General features: G+C 43.0%; 5 protein-coding genes across 6 annotated transcripts in view; 4 read left to right on the top strand and 1 right to left on the bottom strand.

Annotated features, from left to right (window-relative positions):
- LOC139333392 (mannosyl-oligosaccharide 1,2-alpha-mannosidase IA) overlaps nucleotides 1-13,438 on the top strand; it is a 351,400-nt gene extending 337,962 nt beyond the window's left edge. Inside the window, exon 13 of the transcript XR_011602330.1 lies at nucleotides 13,428-13,438. The gene's annotated coding sequence lies outside the window, so the exon portion shown is untranslated. The remainder of the gene's footprint in view (nucleotides 1-13,427) is intronic.
- rhbdl2 (rhomboid, veinlet-like 2 (Drosophila)) lies at nucleotides 1,267-9,284 on the top strand. Its single transcript, XM_070965758.1, has 8 exons — nucleotides 1,267-1,700; nucleotides 3,116-3,359; nucleotides 5,160-5,308; nucleotides 6,318-6,430; nucleotides 6,571-6,671; nucleotides 7,184-7,244; nucleotides 7,333-7,394; nucleotides 8,008-9,284. Exons 2-8 carry the CDS (start codon nucleotides 3,129-3,131, stop codon nucleotides 8,185-8,187), a joined length of 897 nt encoding a protein of 298 aa, XP_070821859.1. The 5' UTR covers nucleotides 1,267-1,700; nucleotides 3,116-3,128; the 3' UTR covers nucleotides 8,188-9,284.
- On the top strand, nucleotides 11,407-13,551 carry gja9a (gap junction protein alpha 9a). Its single transcript, XM_070965755.1, has 2 exons — nucleotides 11,407-11,456; nucleotides 12,033-13,551. Exons 1-2 carry the CDS (start codon nucleotides 11,407-11,409, stop codon nucleotides 13,549-13,551), a joined length of 1,569 nt encoding a protein of 522 aa, XP_070821856.1.
- A 1,197-nt stretch (nucleotides 13,552-14,748) lies between these two features.
- LOC139333399 (c-Myc-binding protein-like) lies at nucleotides 14,749-17,197 on the bottom strand. Its single transcript, XM_070965760.1, has 5 exons — nucleotides 17,050-17,197; nucleotides 16,511-16,583; nucleotides 16,024-16,072; nucleotides 15,700-15,829; nucleotides 14,749-15,248 (listed from the first exon to the last, which is right to left on the bottom strand). Exons 1-5 carry the CDS (start codon nucleotides 17,062-17,064, stop codon nucleotides 15,207-15,209), a joined length of 309 nt encoding a protein of 102 aa, XP_070821861.1. The 5' UTR covers nucleotides 17,065-17,197; the 3' UTR covers nucleotides 14,749-15,206.
- A 787-nt stretch (nucleotides 17,198-17,984) lies between these two features.
- The window catches only part of rragca (Ras-related GTP binding Ca), a 98,706-nt gene continuing 96,331 nt past the window's right edge, over nucleotides 17,985-20,359 (top strand). For both annotated transcript variants that reach the window (XR_011602331.1, XM_070965756.1), the window contains exon 1: nucleotides 17,985-18,358. Coding sequence is in view for 1 of the 2 variants with exons in the window: in XM_070965756.1 (XP_070821857.1) it covers nucleotides 18,176-18,358 (183 nt within the window). In the remaining variant the exon portion in view is untranslated. The remainder of the gene's footprint in view (nucleotides 18,359-20,359) is intronic.

Here is a 20,359-nt window from a genome sequence, read left to right as displayed (position 1 = left end):
GAATTCTGGCCCAGTGTCATCATTATACTGTGTATTTCTATATTTTTCCTACTTTGTTACATATAAACTGCTCAAAACAATTAAGGGAAGATTTAATCATCACAGCATGACACAAAGTCAGTTAAACCTCAGGGACATCAATCTGTCCATTTAGGAAGCACAAGTGATTGGGACCCAGTTACACCTGCTTTGGTGCAAATGAAAGTGACAACAGGTGTGATGAAGAGGCAAAACCAATACAACCCCCACACAGAGAATGGTTTTGCATGTGGTGGACACAGGCAGTTTCTTTCTCCTAGTCCTTCCTGACTGATTCTTCTCTAGTTTTGAGTTTTGTTTGTGTCCTTGTCACTACTGGTAGCCTGAGGCGGTACCTGCAGCCCAGTCAGGTTGCACAGGTAGTCCAGCTCCTCCAGCATGGCTCATCCATATGTGCAGCCACAAGAAGGTTTAAGGTGTCTCACAGCACAGTCTCAAGAGCATGGGGGAGATACGAGGACACCGGCCACACACAAGGAGAGCTGGCCAGGACCGTAGAAGGACATCAACCCAGCAGCAGGACTGGTATCTGCTCCTTTTTTAAAGGAGGAACAGGAGGAGTGCTGCCAGAGCCCTATAAAATGACCTCCAGCAGGCTACTGGTGTGCAGGTTTCTGACCAATAGCTACTATGCAATAGTACAAAACACTGTACTTATTCATATTTTATATATATTTTACCATGTGCAAAAAAAACCCCAATCCCATTACCAACATTGTTGTTCATACTCCTTTTTGTACAAATTTTCTAATTATATATTTCTATTTTTATTCCCTTCCTGCCACTATTGCTGTAACACCATAGTTCCCCTGGTGGGGGATTAATAAAGTTATTTAATTAATTTAGAGTTTTTTGATGGAACTATTTTGTGAAATGAGAGCTATGATCCACTGGTAATCATTTTGCGTATGAATAATTAGAAATAAATGAATGTACAGTTAATATTTTCCATCATCCTGCATGTGTAAACATTTCAAACCCTGCCTTTGTTCTTAATTGTGGACTCTAGTGCCGCCTTGTGGTGGATGTGCGGTCATGCAGCATTTACATCGACTTCAGCCTCGGTGCACTTTGCTGAATTAAACTCTTTAATGTGACTGACATAGGAGGAACATAGACGGCTGCTTTCATTGCCTTTTCCGCATACTGTGTGGGTGGAGAAAGGGTGCCTGCGCGCTGATGTACACCTCTCGATAACAACGACCTCCCGCCTGTGTGGGTGACGTCACTGATCTCAGGTGTGGCACGGTGCAGACAGGTAGGCTGTTGTTGGAGCGCGCGGGCTGCAGACATCATGTTGTGTGAAAAGGTCCGCTGTAGTTGAACGGAAGGGGCAACATCAGCGGTTTGTTTGGGCCGAGGAAGGAAGCTGCTGCAGGAAAACGCGATGAAAGGCCTATAATTATCTCCAAGTGCTTTTTTTTTTGTTTCTTCCGACCTCACGGGACGGACGGTCTGAAGAAGGGGCTCCGGCTTGTCTGAAAACATGGAGAAATGGTGCTGAAAACGTCGCTGAACTGTGTTTTGAGCGGTGGTACAGCGTGTGAACTTGTGCACTCTTCAGCCCGCATATTGAGCTGTTTGAATTAGTTTAGTCGGATCCATATTTATGCGTTTGGGACCGCCGGGAGCCATCTGCACTCTTCCTGTTGAAGGCTTAGGTGAGTAGGCCACAGTTAAGATGAATTCATTGAACGCTCAAACAGACTTGACGGTGCAGAGGAGCCTCGGATAGATCATGTTTTAATAGTCTGGAATCAGCGGCTCACAAAATCAGAGTATTGTCATCAGCAACGCCCAGTAAACAGGAAACGTTAATGAACTTTGATACTGCACTGTCCTGTAACTGTACTGTCAGATTATGTCCAACTATTGAAAAATAAAAAACAGTTAAGTCTCAGTCCAGCTCTTAAAGGTAGAAGTAAAACTATTTCAATTCTGCTTTTTGTACATTTTGCTGTCATTTGTACTGGAGTGAGGTCTCACTGAAGGAACTGGACTCTTCAGGAGTCATTTACAGTGAATTTCATTCAGCCCAAAGGACGAGAGGAATCGTAAATTCCTCTTTAATCAAATTTAAAAGCAGGCTTTCCAACCTTTTTACATTATATGTGCTTCTCTTCCAGAGTAAAAATAAATTCTTGTGGTGCTCTGGGCTGGAAACAGTTATGGTTTTAGAAATATGGGCACGGATGTGCAGCTGTGTTTCATTTTGTTGTCACTAGAGCTCCATGATTAGTCGGTTATTCTAACAACAGAAGACTAAATCAGCAACTACTGTCATAACTTAATGAGTGATAAAGTTTCAGTGATTTTTTAAGCACTAAATGTCAAACATGAGCTTCTCAGATGTGTCACACGGCATAGGAAAATGAATATCTTTGGGTTGTGGGCTGTTGGTTGGACGGGACATTTTCAGATGTGGAAATTAGGAGAATTAATCTAGAAAATATTTGGTATATCAACTGATAATAAAACTGTCAGTCACTGTGCTACCTGTCAGTGAGTCTAGCCTGTGATTGTGAGCTTATTGTTTACCTCTCTTGACTTGTAGGCACCTTCAATCACGGGAGAAGTTGTGGGTGTGTTAGAGAGGGTGTGGGTAATGTAGATAAAATCCTCTATCACAGTGTTTGTTTTATACCACAGTAGTTTACTAGCTTATCAGCCACACCTGGCTAAAGCTAATGCAGCCCTGCATAAATTCTGCCTTCAGGAAGATGATAAATTTCAGCTTTTATTGAGGTTGTGCTAGAGGTCTTGATTGAGCTTTATGGTTAAGTTGGAAGCTGTGATTTGTGGTGCCGTTTATTGTCATACTAAGAGGAAGTTTTGCTATTTAGTACCCTCATTTAATATTTGAAATCGATCTCTGTACGATGCATTTGTTAATGGATAAATACCCAAACAGGAATGTCTGTTTTTGGCTGCTCCAGCAAATTAAATATGTCACAAAAATCATATTAAAAATCCAATATTGCCATAATGTGCAAATGAGCACACACTCCCAGAGACGTTTGTCATCGCAGCGTAAAAGTGGCCACCCTTAAGTCTGAGCATGTGATCTGCTGTGCAGGACTGGAGCAGCGATGGAGGACATCGACATCGAGCAGAGCGAGCCGTTTCCTGTGGACAGAGACGGGAGGCAGTTCAGGGGCGGAGCAGACCGGCCTGACGGAGGCAGAAAGGTGGGATGCTGTGAGAAGTTCCAGCAGTCTGTCTCCAGATGGATGCTTCCAGAAGACTCCCGCAGCAAGTACCTGGAGCGGGCCAACTGCTGCCCGCCTCCCATCTTCATCATCCTCATCAGTATTGCAGAGGTAGCTGTGCCCTGGATGTGCACCACTCACACGTAATACTGTCCGAGTGCTGGGACGATCAGTATGGATCCTGTGGATGTAATTAATTCATGCAGCCTACATTTGGCTTATATGCTGCCATGGTGTTAATTACTGTATAGATTTGCTTTAATTGTATTTAGTAGAGCAGATATTGAGGTGAGGTCATAGAGGCCAGAGTGGGATGTCTTTAAACCATGAGCTGCAGGGAAACATTCAGTCTTATTTGAGTGTTTACAGCGACAGCATTTGGAAACTTGAGGTTTTCACAAAGACCGAGCTCCGAACTGTGAAGCTCTTGTTCCTACGTGAGCGTTGGGCTCTTTCCTTCTGTCTCTTTTGGCGTCCGCGCCTCCTCCTCTGAATGTCCTGATTCATTAAGAACGCTCCTCACCGGCAGGCAGTCGGCGCGGCGTCAATGAAAACAGTGGTTTTCATGAGTCGTAGCTTCTGGGTAGAGCTGGTGCAGCTGATCTTTACCGGTGCGATTCGGAGACGTGGAAGCCGAAAGCCACCGTGTAGTTTGACTTGTAGATTCAGGTGAATAAACACATTTGGTGGAATGTGAGTGCGCGGAGTTTCAGTGGGCAGTTTGCTGGAACAGCCAGAGGGGAGAGACCGTGGCCTAATTTTCCTTTATAACTATGGCTTAAAAGGAGGGTATACCGACTCATTACTATGTCCTTTATTACAGCCTTAAGGTAATAGGTTTCAGATTGCCTGTCTGTTAAACAAACTGTAGGAAGTTTGGTTTTCGTCCAGACGCTATAAGACTTATGAGCAGACAGTTTACTTTGAGTATAGAAAGAAAAATGCACATTTTGACATGCGTCTTCTTTGTTACAGAATGGCCACTGCCATTAACCCCACTGAACTGAAACCTTTTCTTAATGTTATCTTCAAAACTGAGCATTTTAGGCAGCAATAAACATTTAAACATAAAGTTTTTAAGACACTATAATCTACAGTCTTTATCTGTGTTACTGTCTACGACAATAACTCCACCTGTGGGCACTTGTAAGTGGAGGCTGGTGTATAAACAGATTAAATACTGCAGTAAAACACAGTTGTAATCATATAAAATACTGTTGCAAACACTCCTTCTAGCTGCTCACAGCTACATTACATGCTTTATTAAATGTTTATATATTGCTTAGAAATATCCAACAGGGGCTCTTTAAGTAAAGTGTTGCCCATATTTTGTAGTTTTAGATAGATTTGATGGATCCATATGCTTAAAACATGTAAAACCTTTTCCAGTCTTAAACTGCTGATAGTCACTTTGCCAGTCGGCCCCGTGCTGCTGTCAGAAGCAGTCGCCGTCTGCTGCTTTCCTCTCTTATCACTGACTGTTTTGCACACTGCCTATTCATACTTTGGGGTGAACAGCTCACTCTTTGTGGCTCATAGATGTCCAGCGTCACTGGGTTTTTGAATGTCTGTGAATAGTTTGTTATTTGCGGGAGGAGCCGCTTCATTTACCCAGAGAGGATCGACTGTTCTTTCCCAGCGTGCCCTCGCTTAATGTCCCCACTGATACGACGGACGCTCACACTGGGGGATTTTCTGGGCTCGGTTGAATTTACATACTTCAACATCTGTATTTCCGATTCATTCCTCTCATCTTTGTTTTCTCAGCCGTTTGGGATTTAGCCTCTGCCTCCAATCCCTGCTGCTGCTAACCTAAAGGCCGGCAGTTCCTACAGTGTTTTGTGGAGCAAAGCAAAATGAATCTCCTCCTTAAAAGACTAACGCTCGTGCGCATGTTTTGCTCTTCATCAGCTGGCAGTGTTTATCTACTATGCTGTGTGGAAGCCTCAGAAGCAGTGGGTGACCCTGGATGAAGGCATCTGGAGAAGCCCCCTCACATACAAGCCCGAGCGCCGGCAGGAAGCATGGCGCTTCATCTCCTACATGTTTGTCCACGCTGGGTAAGCATCGCCACCTTAATTACACGATGAACGCTCGAGTCAGTGGACGCTGAGCGGCATCATGGCCCTGCAGCAAACAGCTCTTAATCTTCGTGGGGTTTTTTGATGTCGTCAGAGGTTTGCATTCAGTTCTGTGGTCATTTTTTGAGACTGCGTGTTGGAGCCGTAGCACCTCTTTGGTTATTACAGCGTTCCTGTGTTTGGTACATGTCATCATGACTTTGAAACTTCCTCCTCGGCCACATTACTTCATAGTGTTTAACCAATGCAATGGCTTGAGAGGAAATCTGCCACCATGAAGGCCTCGACAGTCATTGTCTGGCACATCTGTCAAAACACTGCAGTAATGCGATGTGGCAAGCAGACTCAGAAATCATGAGTAATCAGCCGCAGGAACACAGGAAACCCCAAAATCATGACTGCACAGCAGCACACAGGAAACCTGGATTAGGGGAATAGTGGTCACAGCCACTGGCCAGCACTGACTGGACAACACATAACAGGAAGTTTGCTCGAGGAAGAAGGCTGGTCATGCTCTGTAACTTTCTTACTGTGAACAAATCCCATGAAAAGACCAAACCAGGAGAAATGAGCTGACCGTCCTGTGCAGCTAGATAGAGCTTCTTCATCTGCGCTGTGGCCACTCGTTGTGATCCAAAGATGATTAAAAACACATAAATGAGCCGCACCGCAGCTCTGGGTGACATAATCTTTTAGTACACTGAACACAGGGACTGTAGCTTAGCTTAGCTTGTAGCACCAAATGTGTTTTAATTCGCCAAACTGCCACAGACAGGGTGGTTTTGGTCTTTTTGTGGGATTTGTTTACAGTAACAAAACTGAAGAGAAACACCCGTCTTACCCTTTAACGCTCCCTCCACTGTTAAACTTAAAATGACCCATCAAACTGAATCAGCACCTGGTATTTACTGCAGGCGTTTCTGTTATTTTGTCCACCCCCTGTAAGTATAAGTATACTCTGCTTATTCCCCCACGCCTTCCTCTCTAGTGTGGAGCACATCGTGGGCAACCTGGTGATACAGCTGCTGCTGGGAATCCCACTGGAAATGGTCCACAAAGGATTTGAAGTGGGAATGGTTTACCTGGCCGGCGTCCTCGCAGGTGAGCGTCACCTGTTTTCTGTCATTGCAGAAGCAGCTCTCAGAGTCCTCTTTCAGGACTCAGACTTCCGACACAAAGTGGTCCTGAAGTCTGTTTTTCCTGTTTGTGTTCGAGTGAGTCACATTTCTGTTTCCCCTCAGGCTCTCTGTGCAGCTCCATCTTTGATCCCCTCAGCGCTTTGGTGGGAGCTTCTGGAGGCGTTTACGCCCTACTGGGAGGCTATTTTATGAATGCAGTGGTGGTAAGTTTACATACAGTTTAGCAGAAGGAGCTGATGTGAACACTTCAGTCTCAAACGTCTTATTTTACAAAATGTTCTGTGATTACGACCATGACTGGGCTGCAGATAACAGTAACAGATCAGATGTGTTTTTAACAATAATAATAAATGTATTTGTGTAGTATGTTTCAATGATAGTAAAAATAAGATAAACATGCATGAAAGCAGGGATAGGATGCCATTATAAGATGGAGGATAATAATAATAATAATAATAAAGGAAAGTCCATAGAAAGCATGAAAATCCAGTAAATGCAACATTTTAAAAAAAGTCCAGTAGTGTTTGAGGAAATTCAAGCTCGTTAAAGGTTAAAGTGAACAGGTACGTTCTGAGATTTCTTTAAAAGCATTTAGATTTCTGTAGCAATTTTACTTCTGTTGTCCTAACATGTAGAAGTTAGCAGCAGGTCTTCACTGTGTTTTCAGGCTTATTGTTTCAGTATATTTACAGCCGGCGACTCTTTCAATTCACAGAATTTCCGAGAGATGATTCCTCTCCTCGGAGTGTTTCGCATCCTCGCCATAGTGATATTTGGTACGTTCTCCTGTGTGTTGTGTTATTTGTCAACCTGCTGCAGTCATACTTCAAATATGTTGAATTTAATGCTGAGTTCTCTCTCCAGTTGGCACAGATTTTGGATTTGCCTTCTACAGAAGATTTGTCAGCCACGAGGCTGGGATGAGGGTATGATTCTCCTTCTCCAGCACAAAAAACAAACAAAGGGTCCTGCTACACCTTTACAGATAAAGAGTGTAAAGAGGGATCCGGCTAATCCAGCTAACCTCCCCTGAGCTGACAGTGATTGGTGATGGATTTAACTCCCTTGTGGCTGCAGACAAGATCAGCAGCTCTTGCTGGGACTTGATCATTCATGCAGATGCATACCTCGCTGTGTGGGCACGCACTGATGGGCCGGCTTGTTTTTTAGGCAGTAATCCACATTGAGAACTGGTGACCTATTAAACTTTGACTCAGTAGTTTCAGTGCTGAAGAACAAAACAGCTGAAAGCGTACAGTGTCCTCTTCCTGTTTGACGAAGCTTGTTTGTCTTTCCAGCTGATTACTACATACCCTGACAACCTGATCCCATATTCCCTCCCCCACCTTGTTATCTACCGTCTTTTCCCTTCCTAATTTGTTTTGGCTCGTTAAACCGGTCCTGCCAGTTTTTTGGGTGTTGACCACATTTCACTGAGGTCGGATGACAGTAGTCGAGGGTCTGTGCTCACTTCAGCTTGCATAATTAGGCCTACAGGCTAACTCTGAAACCTGACTTTTCACACTTCTCTCCTCCCAGGTGTCCTTTGTGGCTCACTTTGGAGGAATCGTGGCCGGCATGACCATCGGCTACGTCTTCTTCAGCGCTTACAACAAGAAGCTCCTCAAAGACCCGCGGTTCTGGCTGTGCATAGTGGCCTATATATCCTTTGTGATCTTTGCTGTGGTCTTCAACGTCTTCCTGACCCCGGCAACATAGGACCCCAAAGCTGCACCCAGCAACCTTTTTTTAAAAGTTAACACTAACAGCCTTAAGGTCTAGCTCAGGACGCTGTGTTTAACTGATATGTTTCAGAGCAAAGGGGCTCTTCAGGGACTTTAAGTTAGTTTCTTCTTTTCAGGGCTGAATTTGTGAGTTCAAGCGGAAGGGTGCCTCCTGCTGTTCATGTGTAGCATTGCAGAGGGATTATTTAACATTTTTAAACAACATTGAGGAAAATGTACCTTTAAAAAGTTACTCATTTAATGTAATTTTAATTAAATGTTAAAACAGTGAGTAACTGATATTTGCCTTAATTCCAGAGTTGACTTTTTATGTGTTTGAGGGGTTTGTTTTGTTAGATTTTAGACCTTTTTGTACTTTTTTTGTGATAATCAGGAAATGAATGAACACTGGTCCCATTTCATGTCATCTTTATTTAATAGGAAATAGTGCCTGAATCATTTTATGCTTCTCTATGCTGTTGCTAATTCTCTGTTGAATATCAACTCTTATGGCCTCTCAGTATTTATGAAATGTGCCTTGAACAAGGATGACCACAGAATTTGATGAAGACATGTCGATTGGCTGTATGTCCACACTAACAAGAAGAAAGAGTTAATGAGGAAAAAGGACATCATCCCTGTTGTAAGCAAAGAGCCTGTTCGCCATCAGGCCTTGGCTTATTGCCCTGTTATTGTTTCAGTCACATCCTGTCAACAGGATGTGGTTAATTACATGTTCAGTTGGAACTGATAAATTACATACAAACATTTGTCTTTAAACATAACTGTCTGTAAATCTGAACAGTGGTTGGTATCATATAAGACCCAAACCTAACTATGGGGAAGTTAGGTGTAAGTTAAAAGTTATGGTTTAGCAGCACATGTTCTGTTCTGTAAATCTGAAAATGAAAACTCTTGAATATCACTGTTCTGGCATGGAGTACCTACTGTAATTTAGAAATGCATCATTATTTAGAAAATGTACTGAAATGATTCAAGATGACATCCAAAGAGACACTTCCTACACTTGGTTTGCATTTCCACAGCTCACTGCTTAAAGTATTGTTAATAAAGTCTGATGTTTTTTAATGTTTGTTTTTGTCAAGTTGAATCTGAGCTGGCAGAGAACACAGTGTGTGTGTGTGTGTGTGTGTGTGTGTGTGTGTGTGTGTGTGTGTGTGTGTGTGTGTGTGTGTGTGTGTGTGTGTGTGTGTGTGTGTGTGTGTGTGTGTGTGCGCGCGCGCGCAGCAGGATGCTGGTTCATGCTGCAGGGACTCGCTGTATGGCAGAGAATGCTTTTGCTATTTCACAGTATGGAAAGTTCCATAGTTTCCAAACTCAGCTCATCAATATAACTTAGTGCATCAATACTCAATTATCATGAGCCTGTTTACCTTGACCCTGACACACTGGGAATGGTATGTTGAATTATGTAGTACAGCAGTAGCAGTCAATGAGGAACTTGCTTTAAAATACTAAGTAACACTGGGAGATTCTAACGTTAAAGTTCTTTATGATCATACAAATATGTTTAGTTTCACACTGGTGGAGGCAAAATGTCTTTGACCAGTGAAGTCAGTTTCACATTGGACTGACTGAACGATTGGCTTCAACAGTGAGTTGTGATGCCACAAAAATCATCCACGTAGACACACGTGTTAAACTCTGATTTCAGGTGAGCACAAAGAAACTTCCCTGTCAGGTTTCTGTTATCAAACTCCACATGCATCGTTCTGCATAGTGATGGTTAAGCATCCATGTGAAGAAACAGGAAAAACACACTGAGTGCGCTGAGCTGCAAGGATATCTGCCTAATATCGGCCTACAATGTTCAGTAACACTTATATTGTGTAAGTGCTGTCTGGGTATATATTTATATTTCTGGAATTCATCTTTGCTCAATATCTGATAAAATAAAAAGACTTTTTCGGGCTGAAGAGATGAAATTCCATTAAAAAATTGCTTTTATTTTGAAACGATGAATTGTGTTGATAGACAGCGAGCCAGAGGACATCCTGCGGCTGAAGCACAACCGAAAATTGATTACAATGATTGGTTCCCTGATACCAGTCAACTGGGTGGAGTGGGTGGATGCCAAGGGCTGCAACCAGGCAAATGATTGGAAGAAGAAAAAGGGGGAAATTAGCAGTTGGAGTCCCTAATATGTTACCCCAGTGTGACCCTATGTACCCCTAATGTGTTTGTACCAGACGAATCAATCCGGGATCCATCAATCAATGCTCTCCTGGGCAGAAAGAGGGGTATTAGGTCAGGGGGAAAGTTCAGCAGAGGATGAAATTGACACAAAAAGATTGAGCAGTTCTGGGGTGCAGGTTGCTTTTTCCCACAGATAGCAACGCTTCATGTCATGGGTGTGAAGCTTTAACATCACGACTGGCTGCAGACAACAAGTGTGTTTATCACAGAGGCATTTAAAGGTATTTAGAATGGGATGTTGTGTAGAACAACAGCTGGCAAGCACACTAATCCATCATGATGGATTTCTTGTAAATGGGATAAAATAACGTGTCGAGTGCATGAGGACTTAATTACATCCAGAGAGGAGCAGCAGAGTATGAAATCGGACATGTTGACTCATTGACTGCTTCACTATAGTAGAAAACTATTGATCGTACAAGGCCTGTGTGGACAACTGACTGGTATTGATAATGTGGGGATTCCAACTACAGTGGCTTTTTCCTCCTCTGTACATATGGAGCAAATACACTCAAACAGTTGAGCACTAACACATCCTAAACGTGTAGTCTGGACTTGCAAAGCATCTATTTGAAATCAACATGGCTGTTTACACCCATACCTAATGTACACACCCAAATGAATCACAAATCTGTTCAGCGAGTTACCATCTCTGCTGTTGAGTGCATGCAGCATTTCTGTCCGGAAAGGTCTGAATGATGTTATATTGAGGCAAATATTCCTAAAAATGTCCTGACCTGCAAAGATTGAGGTCAGTATCTGTGTTACAACTGGTCATAACCCAATCACTGTGAGGCCATGATCTAAATGCAATGCTGAAGCTGTTGGTATTGACTTTCTCTGCTGGCAACCTTCCCTCAGCAGCTCAGTTGTTCCCACTTTGTTTCTGGCACCACTGAAGTAGAGGCGGGTCACTGAAGTTTAGGTGATGTGCAGGGACTCGTGTGGAGGGCGCCAACGATTTTTTAAAACTTTTTGGTGACTGTGTCAGGGCTGCATGACCCGAGGAGATTTAAGTCACCACCGGCAGTCTGTCCATGCTGCAAGGTAAATGGAAAGGGCACCGAGCTCTGCCACGGTTTATATAATGACATCGCTGAGGGGAATGGTTTTATTCAGACAAAGAGCTGGATAGCTGACCAAAGGAACACATCACTGGATGTACGAGTCCTCTCTGTATGCTTTTAATGCATCTTTTATGCAAACATGTGACACCGTGCACTTTTACTGCGCAAGTTTTCTGCTAATTAAGTTTTCATTTTTCCATTTGACAGGTACTGTCATTTTTTGATACTTCCATCGTTACTGGGAAATCAGATTTTTGTGTGTGTGTGTGTGTGTGTGTGTGTGTGTGTGTGTGTGTGTGTGTGTGTGTGTGTGTGTTTTGGTGGTTTATGACAAATTTTGTTCTTTCATGCCACATTTATTCAATCTAAAAGTTTGCTTATGTTGTCATGCCTTTGCTGTCTGTCTTAAAATCCAACTTAATTCCTCAAATGTGTACTTTACCTCTTGTTACTATATCTTCACTGCACTATTATCTATGTATACAGATTTTAAACGGTTTCAGCAGATTTTCTTCCCTAATTACTCTATCTCTCTCTGTCACTGACTTTCTACCAGTCATAATGGCAGAGTGAAGATGGGGGACTGGAACTTCCTTGGGGGGATTTTGGAGGAGGTGCACATCCATTCCACTATGGTAGGCAAGATCTGGCTCACCATCCTGTTCATCTTCCGTATGCTGGTCCTCGGGGTGGCAGCTGAGGATGTGTGGAACGACGAGCAGGCTGACTTCATATGCAACACAGAGCAGCCTGGGTGTAGAAATGTGTGCTACGACCTGGCTTTCCCGATCTCCCTCATCCGCTACTGGGTGCTGCAGGTCATTTTTGTGTCTTCTCCTTCGCTGGTTTACATGGGCCACGCTCTCTACAGGCTGCGGGCGCTTGAGAAGGCGCGGCAGAAGAAGAAGGCTCTGCTGCGGAGGGAGCTGGAGCTGGTCGATGTGGAGCTGGCAGAAGCCAGGAAGAGGATTGAGCGGGAAATGAAGCAGCTCGATCAGGGGAAGCTTAACAAAGCCCCTCTGAGGGGCTCTCTGCTGCGTACATATGTGGCTCACGTTGTCACTCGCTCCATTGTTGAAGTGGCCTTCATGACAGGCCAGTACGTCCTTTATGGCTTTCACCTCTACCCGCTCTTCAGGTGTGAGCGGGATCCTTGTCCCAATGCTGTAGACTGTTACGTTTCCAGACCAACAGAGAAAAGTGTCTTCATGGTGTTCATGCAGTGCATTGCTGCGATTTCCCTCTTCCTCAACATCTTGGAGATCATGCATCTGGGTTACAAGAAGATCAAAAAGGGCATCTTGGACTTCTACCCTCACTTGAGAGACGAGAGAGATGAACTTGATGACTACTATGCCAACAAGTGTAAAAAAGAATCCGTTGTGCAAATATGCACCGGTGCAACCCGGAAGGCAACGATTGCCTCTGCACCCAGTGACTACAACCTGTTGATGGAGAAGGTGCAGGGCACAACTATGTACCCAAGCCTTATCAAACCTTCAACTTTTCTACCTCTTCAGGGCGAGCTGGCCACTCAGCAGGATTTGGATGATTCCAGATGTTCCGCTCAAAGCCCCCCAGATTATAATTGCACCTCGACTACCAACGAGCCCTGCTCACCGTGCTGCGACTCCCTGATTAATCCAAAGCAGCAGGCTGAGGAGTTTTTGCATCTCCCCCTGCACAGTAAAGAGGATGACAGCAGTGAAAGAGGGAGCCCAGATTCTCCAAAATGCCCACAGAAAGCATCTCACACGTCCTCCTTCCCCACGCTGCCAGTTAGTGCATCAAGGAGGCCATGGAGGGCTCATGGCTCTTTCAAATGCTCCACAGTGTTGGAGGGTAAAAGCTCTGACACAGATTCATATGGGGGCGCAAAAGCCGGTAGCGGACCTCCCTGCTCTCGAACGCAGCTGAAATCAGATGCCAAACATCAAAGCGGGCCCTCCAGCCCAGAGTCACTGGATGACTCCAGCTCAGGATCCAGGTACAACCCCAGACCGCCTTCCTCCAACTGCAAAACATCATTGGCAAGCAATACAAGCAGCAAACGAGCGCCGGACCTGCAAATCTAAACTTCAAATGAAAACTGTTTCCTTATTTGCATTACTGGCTCACGGCCATGCGTGTCACAAGTGTCATTTCTACATTTCACTCACATAACGGCTCTCTAAGCTGCCTTCAAACTGGTGAGAGTCAGCTAGTATTTTTGTTTGGTCTGTTTGGGCTTTTTGGCTTGAACAACTCATTGCAGTTCTGCTAATGCAACTGACACTTACAATAATGATATATATAATACTGATATAATGGTACTGTATGTTTCATATTTTTTTCAAGCTTTATTGTGACTACTTGCATATTTTGCTACCAAATTAGCATGATTTCTTTCCTCTTTTTCAACCACAGTTTGAACTAACATTGCATCATACTGTACATCTTGGTCAGCCTGCACTGGGCCAAATATAGTAGAGCTATCACATGGTGTTTTTTTATTGTAGCGTGACTGATAAACAGTAAAAAAGTCCATTATTTTTACACTATAAAGAGAAACATACTTGCATTCCAGCTACACTTTTAAGATTTGTAGACTTACGACAGGTCTTTGCAAACTGTCCGTCCCATAGCTATGTGTACATTTTCATGTTTCATTAAAAGAACACAATAAGAACGCCCAGATAGTTTTGAAGGAAAGATTATTTTGTCTCAGGTTTGCAGTTTCTTTACATCTCTTTGTTTTAGGGCATTAGCATGGAGGATTTGGTCAAATCTCAAAAGGAGAAGAGATAACATGACCTGTACAGATGTAAGGAAATGTAATATTAGTTCTGTTTTAATCCTCAATGACAAAACTCTGTTGTCTCAGCATCATCAGTAAGTCCTGGGTATGAAACACCCCTGAGCATATCAATAAGTAGCTTACACGGCAGCACCATCCTCACCAGCAACAATACTGGGTGATTACTGTTGTGTTTGATAGTTTTGACTGTCACTGATAAAACAGTTGAAAGTTATTCATTAAATCTGATTGGTGCTCTTGACCCCAAACTCTTCATTTGTCTCTGTATTAGTGTTGCATCTGGTTTGTTTCCTAATGGGACTTTGTTCATTTTACATCAGGGTAAGTGTAGAACGTCGAGTAGTGACAAACCTTTGCAATATTGCCGCACACAGCTGTATCTGACTGCAGTCACCACAGGATGAAAATCCTCCAATAAAAGGCTTGATATATACACTGCTGTTTAGAAATGAGTTCACAGATACAACATTATCTTAATTACAAGAAGGCTGTGCTTTATTTCACCTGCAAATTACATTTTTTAAGCTTTTTTTCCTCACACCAGACCTTTGGTGGTTATCACACACTGTCATGTGGATCAGAGCAGAGTCTGTGTGTTTCTAACTATGCCAGAAAAATAAGATTATCTGCAGTATAATCAGACATTCACTCTATTCTCACACAGAGCCCTCAAACAACAGTCCCACATCTTAACTTAAACACTCTCTTCTGTAACATACTGAAGACTGAATGAACAAGAAAGAAAACTTATATACATCCATGTACAGAATAAATTAGTTTCTAAGAAAGAAAAGTAGGAACTAAGACTTACAAAAAAAAACAACCACAGCCATATAAAAATTCTTGCCTTTCACTTAATAGTATTGTCTTTAAACTTACAGAGGGCAATATGTATATCATAAAAAAAATCTCCAAACAAAGCTCTGCTGCGCTCTAATCTGCTGTGGCTCCATTCTCTGGTTCATAATGCTGCAGCTAGAGAGATGGAGAAGAAAGTACATTCATTAAAAACAGATATCAAACACCATAATGCTCTATAGTGTGTGAGGGATGAGGGATCTCTGAGCATGTAACCCCCTCCTGTAAATGACACCTGTGTTTAAGTCCCTTTACAGTTTTACACCAATTACTGTTCAGAAACATTTACATTCATTTGCAGCTTCAATACAGTCATTGTTGGGAGCTAATCCTTGACGTATCATCATCATCAAAAATGATTGAAGAAAACTCATCCTTTAACACATTTCATCTCCAGTGATCAAACCTACAATCGCTGTGTTATCTGCAAATTTAGCACTGAAAACATCAGATGAGTTTCTTCTGCATTTGTTTGTATGAAGAGTGAATAGAACTGGAGAGACAGCGCTCCCTTGTGGGGCCCATGCTTATAATTCAGCATTCACAGTAACAACAAGCAAACGCTTACCCTAGTTTTGAGGTCTTTATTTTCTTCTGCCAGGCGTGCACACTTCTGCCTCAAATCAGTCACCTCCTGTTGCAGAGCCTCGGTGTTTGCTGAAGTCAGGTCAGCAGCACCGAGACGCTCCTTGACAAATCTGGAGAGATCTGGTTAAAGGATCTAACAAGCAGTGGCCTCCTGAATCAACCAAGTTCTGAACATTTCTCTTTATTACTTGCGCTCAGAGAGGTGGGACTTCAATCCAAGCATCGACTCACTATCAATGAGACCAACCATTTCTGCATCCACTCAGCGGGTGGGCAGAGTCTGGTTGTGTGTATTGAAGGATACTCCAGAGCATTGCTGGGCCTGTCTTGTTGTTCGTACAAAGCCACTAGAACTGAAACCAAAAAGGGTTAAACAGATGGGTTAAATAAAACGCACAAGATGTGAAGTGACTACAAGTAGGGCTGGGAATCAAACTTTTTGGATACTGACCAAATCTGATACAGAAACCGACTATTTGCAACAAATGTCTTGTTTACTTCTGTTCTTTTGGGTGGAGTTCAATAACATTAAAGTTCTTGAAGTTAGACAGTGAATTTACTTCAAAGCAAGCCATTAGATGATAACTTGGTGTTCACTAAAAACAACACAATTCAGCATTTGCATATGTCAGTCCTGTCAGGATCTGTGTTGATCATTTGAACAAACAGCAAACCTGAGATGTAACCTTGTTTTCAGATCTCCTGGTTTGCTTCATTTGCTTTTCATGACAAAGCGAAGTTTGTGAACAAGCCCAGAGAGAAAAGACCTATACAGATAAAAAGTGCCATACCACTGGTCAGGCTGTCGACAACACCAGTTTTCTCCAGGTACCTCCTAAACTGTTCCCTTTTAGAGTCTGCAGCCTGAAGGAGGAAATATCAGACATTTTATTACCAGATGATTACAAAACTGAAAGTCAATTGTCGGGTGTAGTCCACAACAACATCCCATAGAGATGAAGATGTCATAAAAAATTGTTAAACTTTGGTCTTTAATTTGCCTGGAGTTCCTGCTTGTTTGTCACTTTCAGGGTTCACATTAAATGTACTCATTTAGACATGAAATTATAGCCTGCAGCAGAAAATGCTGGTCAAGAAGCAGTTTGTAGTTGGGTTTACTGACATTATCTCATGGGTCCCAACTACATTTACGACAGATAATCACTGAAAACTAACACATGAACTGTCACAGGTGGACAGTCTACTCGCTAATGAACACCTTGTAACTTGAAGGGCTGCTAACATTAGCTTAGCTAGCTAACAGCTGCAAGTCAAGAAGCAGTTTCTACAGAGCATTAGTGCAAGATAAAGCGCTAGCAAACACACTTACTCTATAATGTGCCATAATGACGATGGCTATAAAGTTGACTTTCTTCTTATATTGGTTATGTTTTGTCCCGCCTGCTTTCGCGTAGCCAGTTTTGAAAACAAGCTAAACTGCCGGGCCGAAAAGTTAAGTTTCGTTTATCTCGTTCTTTAACTGAGCTTAGGGGTTTGATGATGCCTTAAAGTGTTCCTCGTAAACGTAAGCACTTTTATCAGCCTTGACCAGCGACCGAATACAAGGTCCTCGTTAGCTGGTTTATTTCGTTGAGAGTGCTGGACCCGTGACCTAAATATTCTTTAAAAATCGTAAAGTCATGGGCAAGACCCTGGATACAGGACGCAAAGCTCTACATCAAATGTATTTTAACAAACGACATGCTATCGTGTTTCGTTGAAATTAAAACTTCTATGGACCTCCGTTAAAAATTCTTGAATATATCTGCTCTAAGTCATCGATGAATAGTTTCTCAACATACCCCTTTCAGCAAAGCATATATCGTGGAATTACACTTTTGTGTCTTTTCGGTGATTATTTTGGAGATTACTTCCGACATTTTAGACCGACCATGAAAGCATTCACTTTAATGTAGTGGATTTCTGCCGCCATCTGCTGGTCGTGTCGCAGAACGCCAGAACTGCCCACTATCTATTTGGTTCGTTTTTTAACAGCCTTCTTCAAATTTTCCCGATTTTACAGCAAATAAAAACACAAGAAATATCTATTGTTGTTACAAAAGTCAACTAGCTTTAAACTGTTGTGTCAGCAGTGTGTATTTTCTTCTTATTCGGGTGATAGGTCACAAAACAAGTCTGAGTACTAGTCAGGTGACAGCGACAAACCTCAGTAACATGACAGGCGGTTTGACCAATCATTGGTCACATTTTAATTCATACAGCGAATCAGAATCAAGGGGTGGGAGTACGGGGCGAGTTTTTTTCAAGAGAGAGGAAATCCTAAGGAAATGTGTGGGATCACGCTCGGTGTTTCCAAGTCGCCTGGGCATTATTGACAAACTATTTCCTTTGTGTGACGTTAGTTTGTGGTGCACACCGATTGTCCGACACAAACACGGGTGTGGTGACCGACTATTAAGGGGGGGAACTGGGGAAGCGACCGTCGTTAGGTCAAAATGTCGATTCAGTACGAGGTGGAACAGCTGCCTGACAGCTACGGGGTTGCAGACTCGTTCCCCAAAGATTTCGGTTATGGTGAAGAGGAGGCCGACATCGAGGGCAGCCCGGCGCCGTCCGACAGCAAACCGAGAATCCTGCTAATGGGCTTGAGAAGAAGTGGCAAATCATCGATACAGAAGGTAGGGAGAGATGTTAAACTATTAGCCTTGGTGAGGCGAGCGGCGCCTTCCCTGCCTCACACAAGTAAACGGGACGTTAGCCAAAATAGCTAGCGAGGTAGTTTAGCATGTCGTAAGTGATGAAAGCTATCAATCAGCAGATAACGCATCGAGCTACACGAGCTAACAAGTAGTTAGCCTTCGGTGTTAGCTAACGTCAGTGTAGCTGTAGCAGTAAATCATTGACCAGGTGGACAGAGACGCTAGCTGCATCTTTCCTGAAATGTGGACACAAAGCACGTGACTCTTTGGCTAACTACTTGTCAAATATGTCCTTGTCCCTCCCAGCTGAGACACAGAGCAAGCCTGATGTGCGGCTCTCACATGACAGCACACCGACCACGCCTTCCATTCTGCAAGTCATAACACTTTGTTATAAATCAGTGCACCGGTCACAGCACCTGCAGCTTCCTCAAACTGCTCCTGCCCTTTGTGTTTAAACCATGGCTGGATGAACGAGGGAAGGGGTCCTGGGAGAAAGAAATCTACAGGGCCCCTGTTGACCCCCCACCAGCCAGTCCAGAACAGGCGCCCCCCCCCCAGAGTTTCCCCTAGAAAATCTTCTGTAACCGAGGTGGTAAACCGCCAAGATCCTGATGCAGCTTGTCTTGTGATCAGTGTACAGTAGATGAAGGCCAAAACAACAGTCACGCTTTGGGCTGCAACTAATGATTATTTTCACCATTTGATTAGTTTCTTAATTAATCGATTAGTAGTTTGGTCTGTAGAATGTCAGAAAATGGTGTGAGATGTTGATCAGTGGTTTGTTAAGCCACTGTTTTGTCCACAATCCAAAGATATTCCATTTTCTGTCATAGAGAGGTAATGAAGCTAGGTACATATTTACATTTAAGGAGCTGGAATCAGAGAAATCTGACCTTTTTTCCCTGAAAAATTACCCAAATGGATTTATTGATCTGCAAAATAACTGGTAATTCATTTTATACTTGACAACTAATCAATCGATTCATCGCTGTAGTTGTAGTCACTCTGGTACGGCTTTTGACTGTGTGACTGGAGGTAGACGCCAAATACGTTTTGAAATAAATCACACAGTGACAAATTTTTTAAACCAAAATCAAAAATATCTAGTTAATATGTGAATTCAGTAATCAATATATTTCATAAAAATAGCCACAAGCGATGCAGATGCGTCTGTAATGGATCACAGAAGAATATATTGCAGTGTGCTGTAGTATTTCCATGCTGACTCTTTCTCCCACCTCTAACGTGTATTGCAGCACGTTGACATTTCCTCTAACTTGTGAACTGTCGACTTAAACATTCGCTCAACTCTGATTTCAGGTGGTGTAGTTGTAGTCACTCTGGTACGGCTTTTGCTGTGGGAAATGGTACCTCTGTTTTTCGCCTAAAGCTGTCAGAATTTCGCTGATGTTAGTGGAGGTGGTCTTTGTTTCAGGTGAGATGGTCCATCCCTGAAACACAGGAAGACCTGACTTGTACTTGAATAGTACTGACATTTTGTTTGGTGTTGGAAATTTTAATAACTGGTACTTAATATGCATCATGTGAGTACTATACTATAGTATTGTACTTCACTGATGGAACTTCCCGAACACGTTTGCAGTTAATCAGAACCTCAGCCAGCTGACAGTCCGTTAACTTGGGCCTTTTGGGGCCTCTTGTAGCTGTTGTCCACTTTGTCCAGCTGGTAATCCTCTTACTTGAATGCCTTTTCTTTTGCATGATCCAGATGAGTCCTACAGCAAGGTTAGCTGTCTCGATCATATTCTTCAACTCCGCCGCTCTCAGACTGGCACTGTGGTTGAATAATAGATGAGGTGCAGTTGTGCCTTCTATGATATTTTATTATTTATGTTAAAATTCAAGGGGGGAGTAGAATCAGGCTGGATATAGCGATATAGCGTGACTCGCCAGGATCCTACAGATGCTGCCTACAGAAACAAAAGTAAAGAATTGCAGTTTGTGCTTGTACTGTTT

Source organism: Chaetodon trifascialis, chromosome 7, assembly GCF_039877785.1.
Source record: "Chaetodon trifascialis isolate fChaTrf1 chromosome 7, fChaTrf1.hap1, whole genome shotgun sequence".
NCBI classification, from domain to species: Eukaryota; Metazoa; Chordata; class Actinopteri; order Chaetodontiformes; family Chaetodontidae; genus Chaetodon; species Chaetodon trifascialis.
Note: the sequence above shows the minus strand (reverse complement) of the source record. Positions and strands in the feature narration are given on the sequence as shown.

Coding starts and splice junctions, on each gene's coding strand:
- gja9a (XM_070965755.1), top strand. CDS start 11,407: ATGACCCGAGGAGATTTAAGTCACCACCGGCAGTCTGTCCATGCTGCA. Junction 11,457..12,032: donor CAGTCTGTCCATGCTGCAAG/GTAAATGGAAAG, acceptor ACTTTCTACCAG/TCATAATGGCAGAGTGAAGA.
- LOC139333399 (XM_070965760.1), bottom strand. Junction 15,830..16,023: donor AGGCCCAGCAATGCTCTGGA/GTATCCTTCAAT, acceptor AGATCTCTCCAG/ATTTGTCAAGGAGCGTCTCG. Junction 15,249..15,699: donor ATAAAGACCTCAAAACTAGG/GTAAGCGTTTGC, acceptor CCATCTCTCTAG/CTGCAGCATTATGAACCAGA.
- rhbdl2 (XM_070965758.1), top strand. CDS start 3,129: ATGGAGGACATCGACATCGAGCAGAGCGAGCCGTTTCCTGTGGACAGA. Junction 5,309..6,317: donor TACATGTTTGTCCACGCTGG/GTAAGCATCGCC, acceptor CTTCCTCTCTAG/TGTGGAGCACATCGTGGGCA. Junction 7,395..8,007: donor GCCACGAGGCTGGGATGAGG/GTATGATTCTCC, acceptor CTCTCCTCCCAG/GTGTCCTTTGTGGCTCACTT.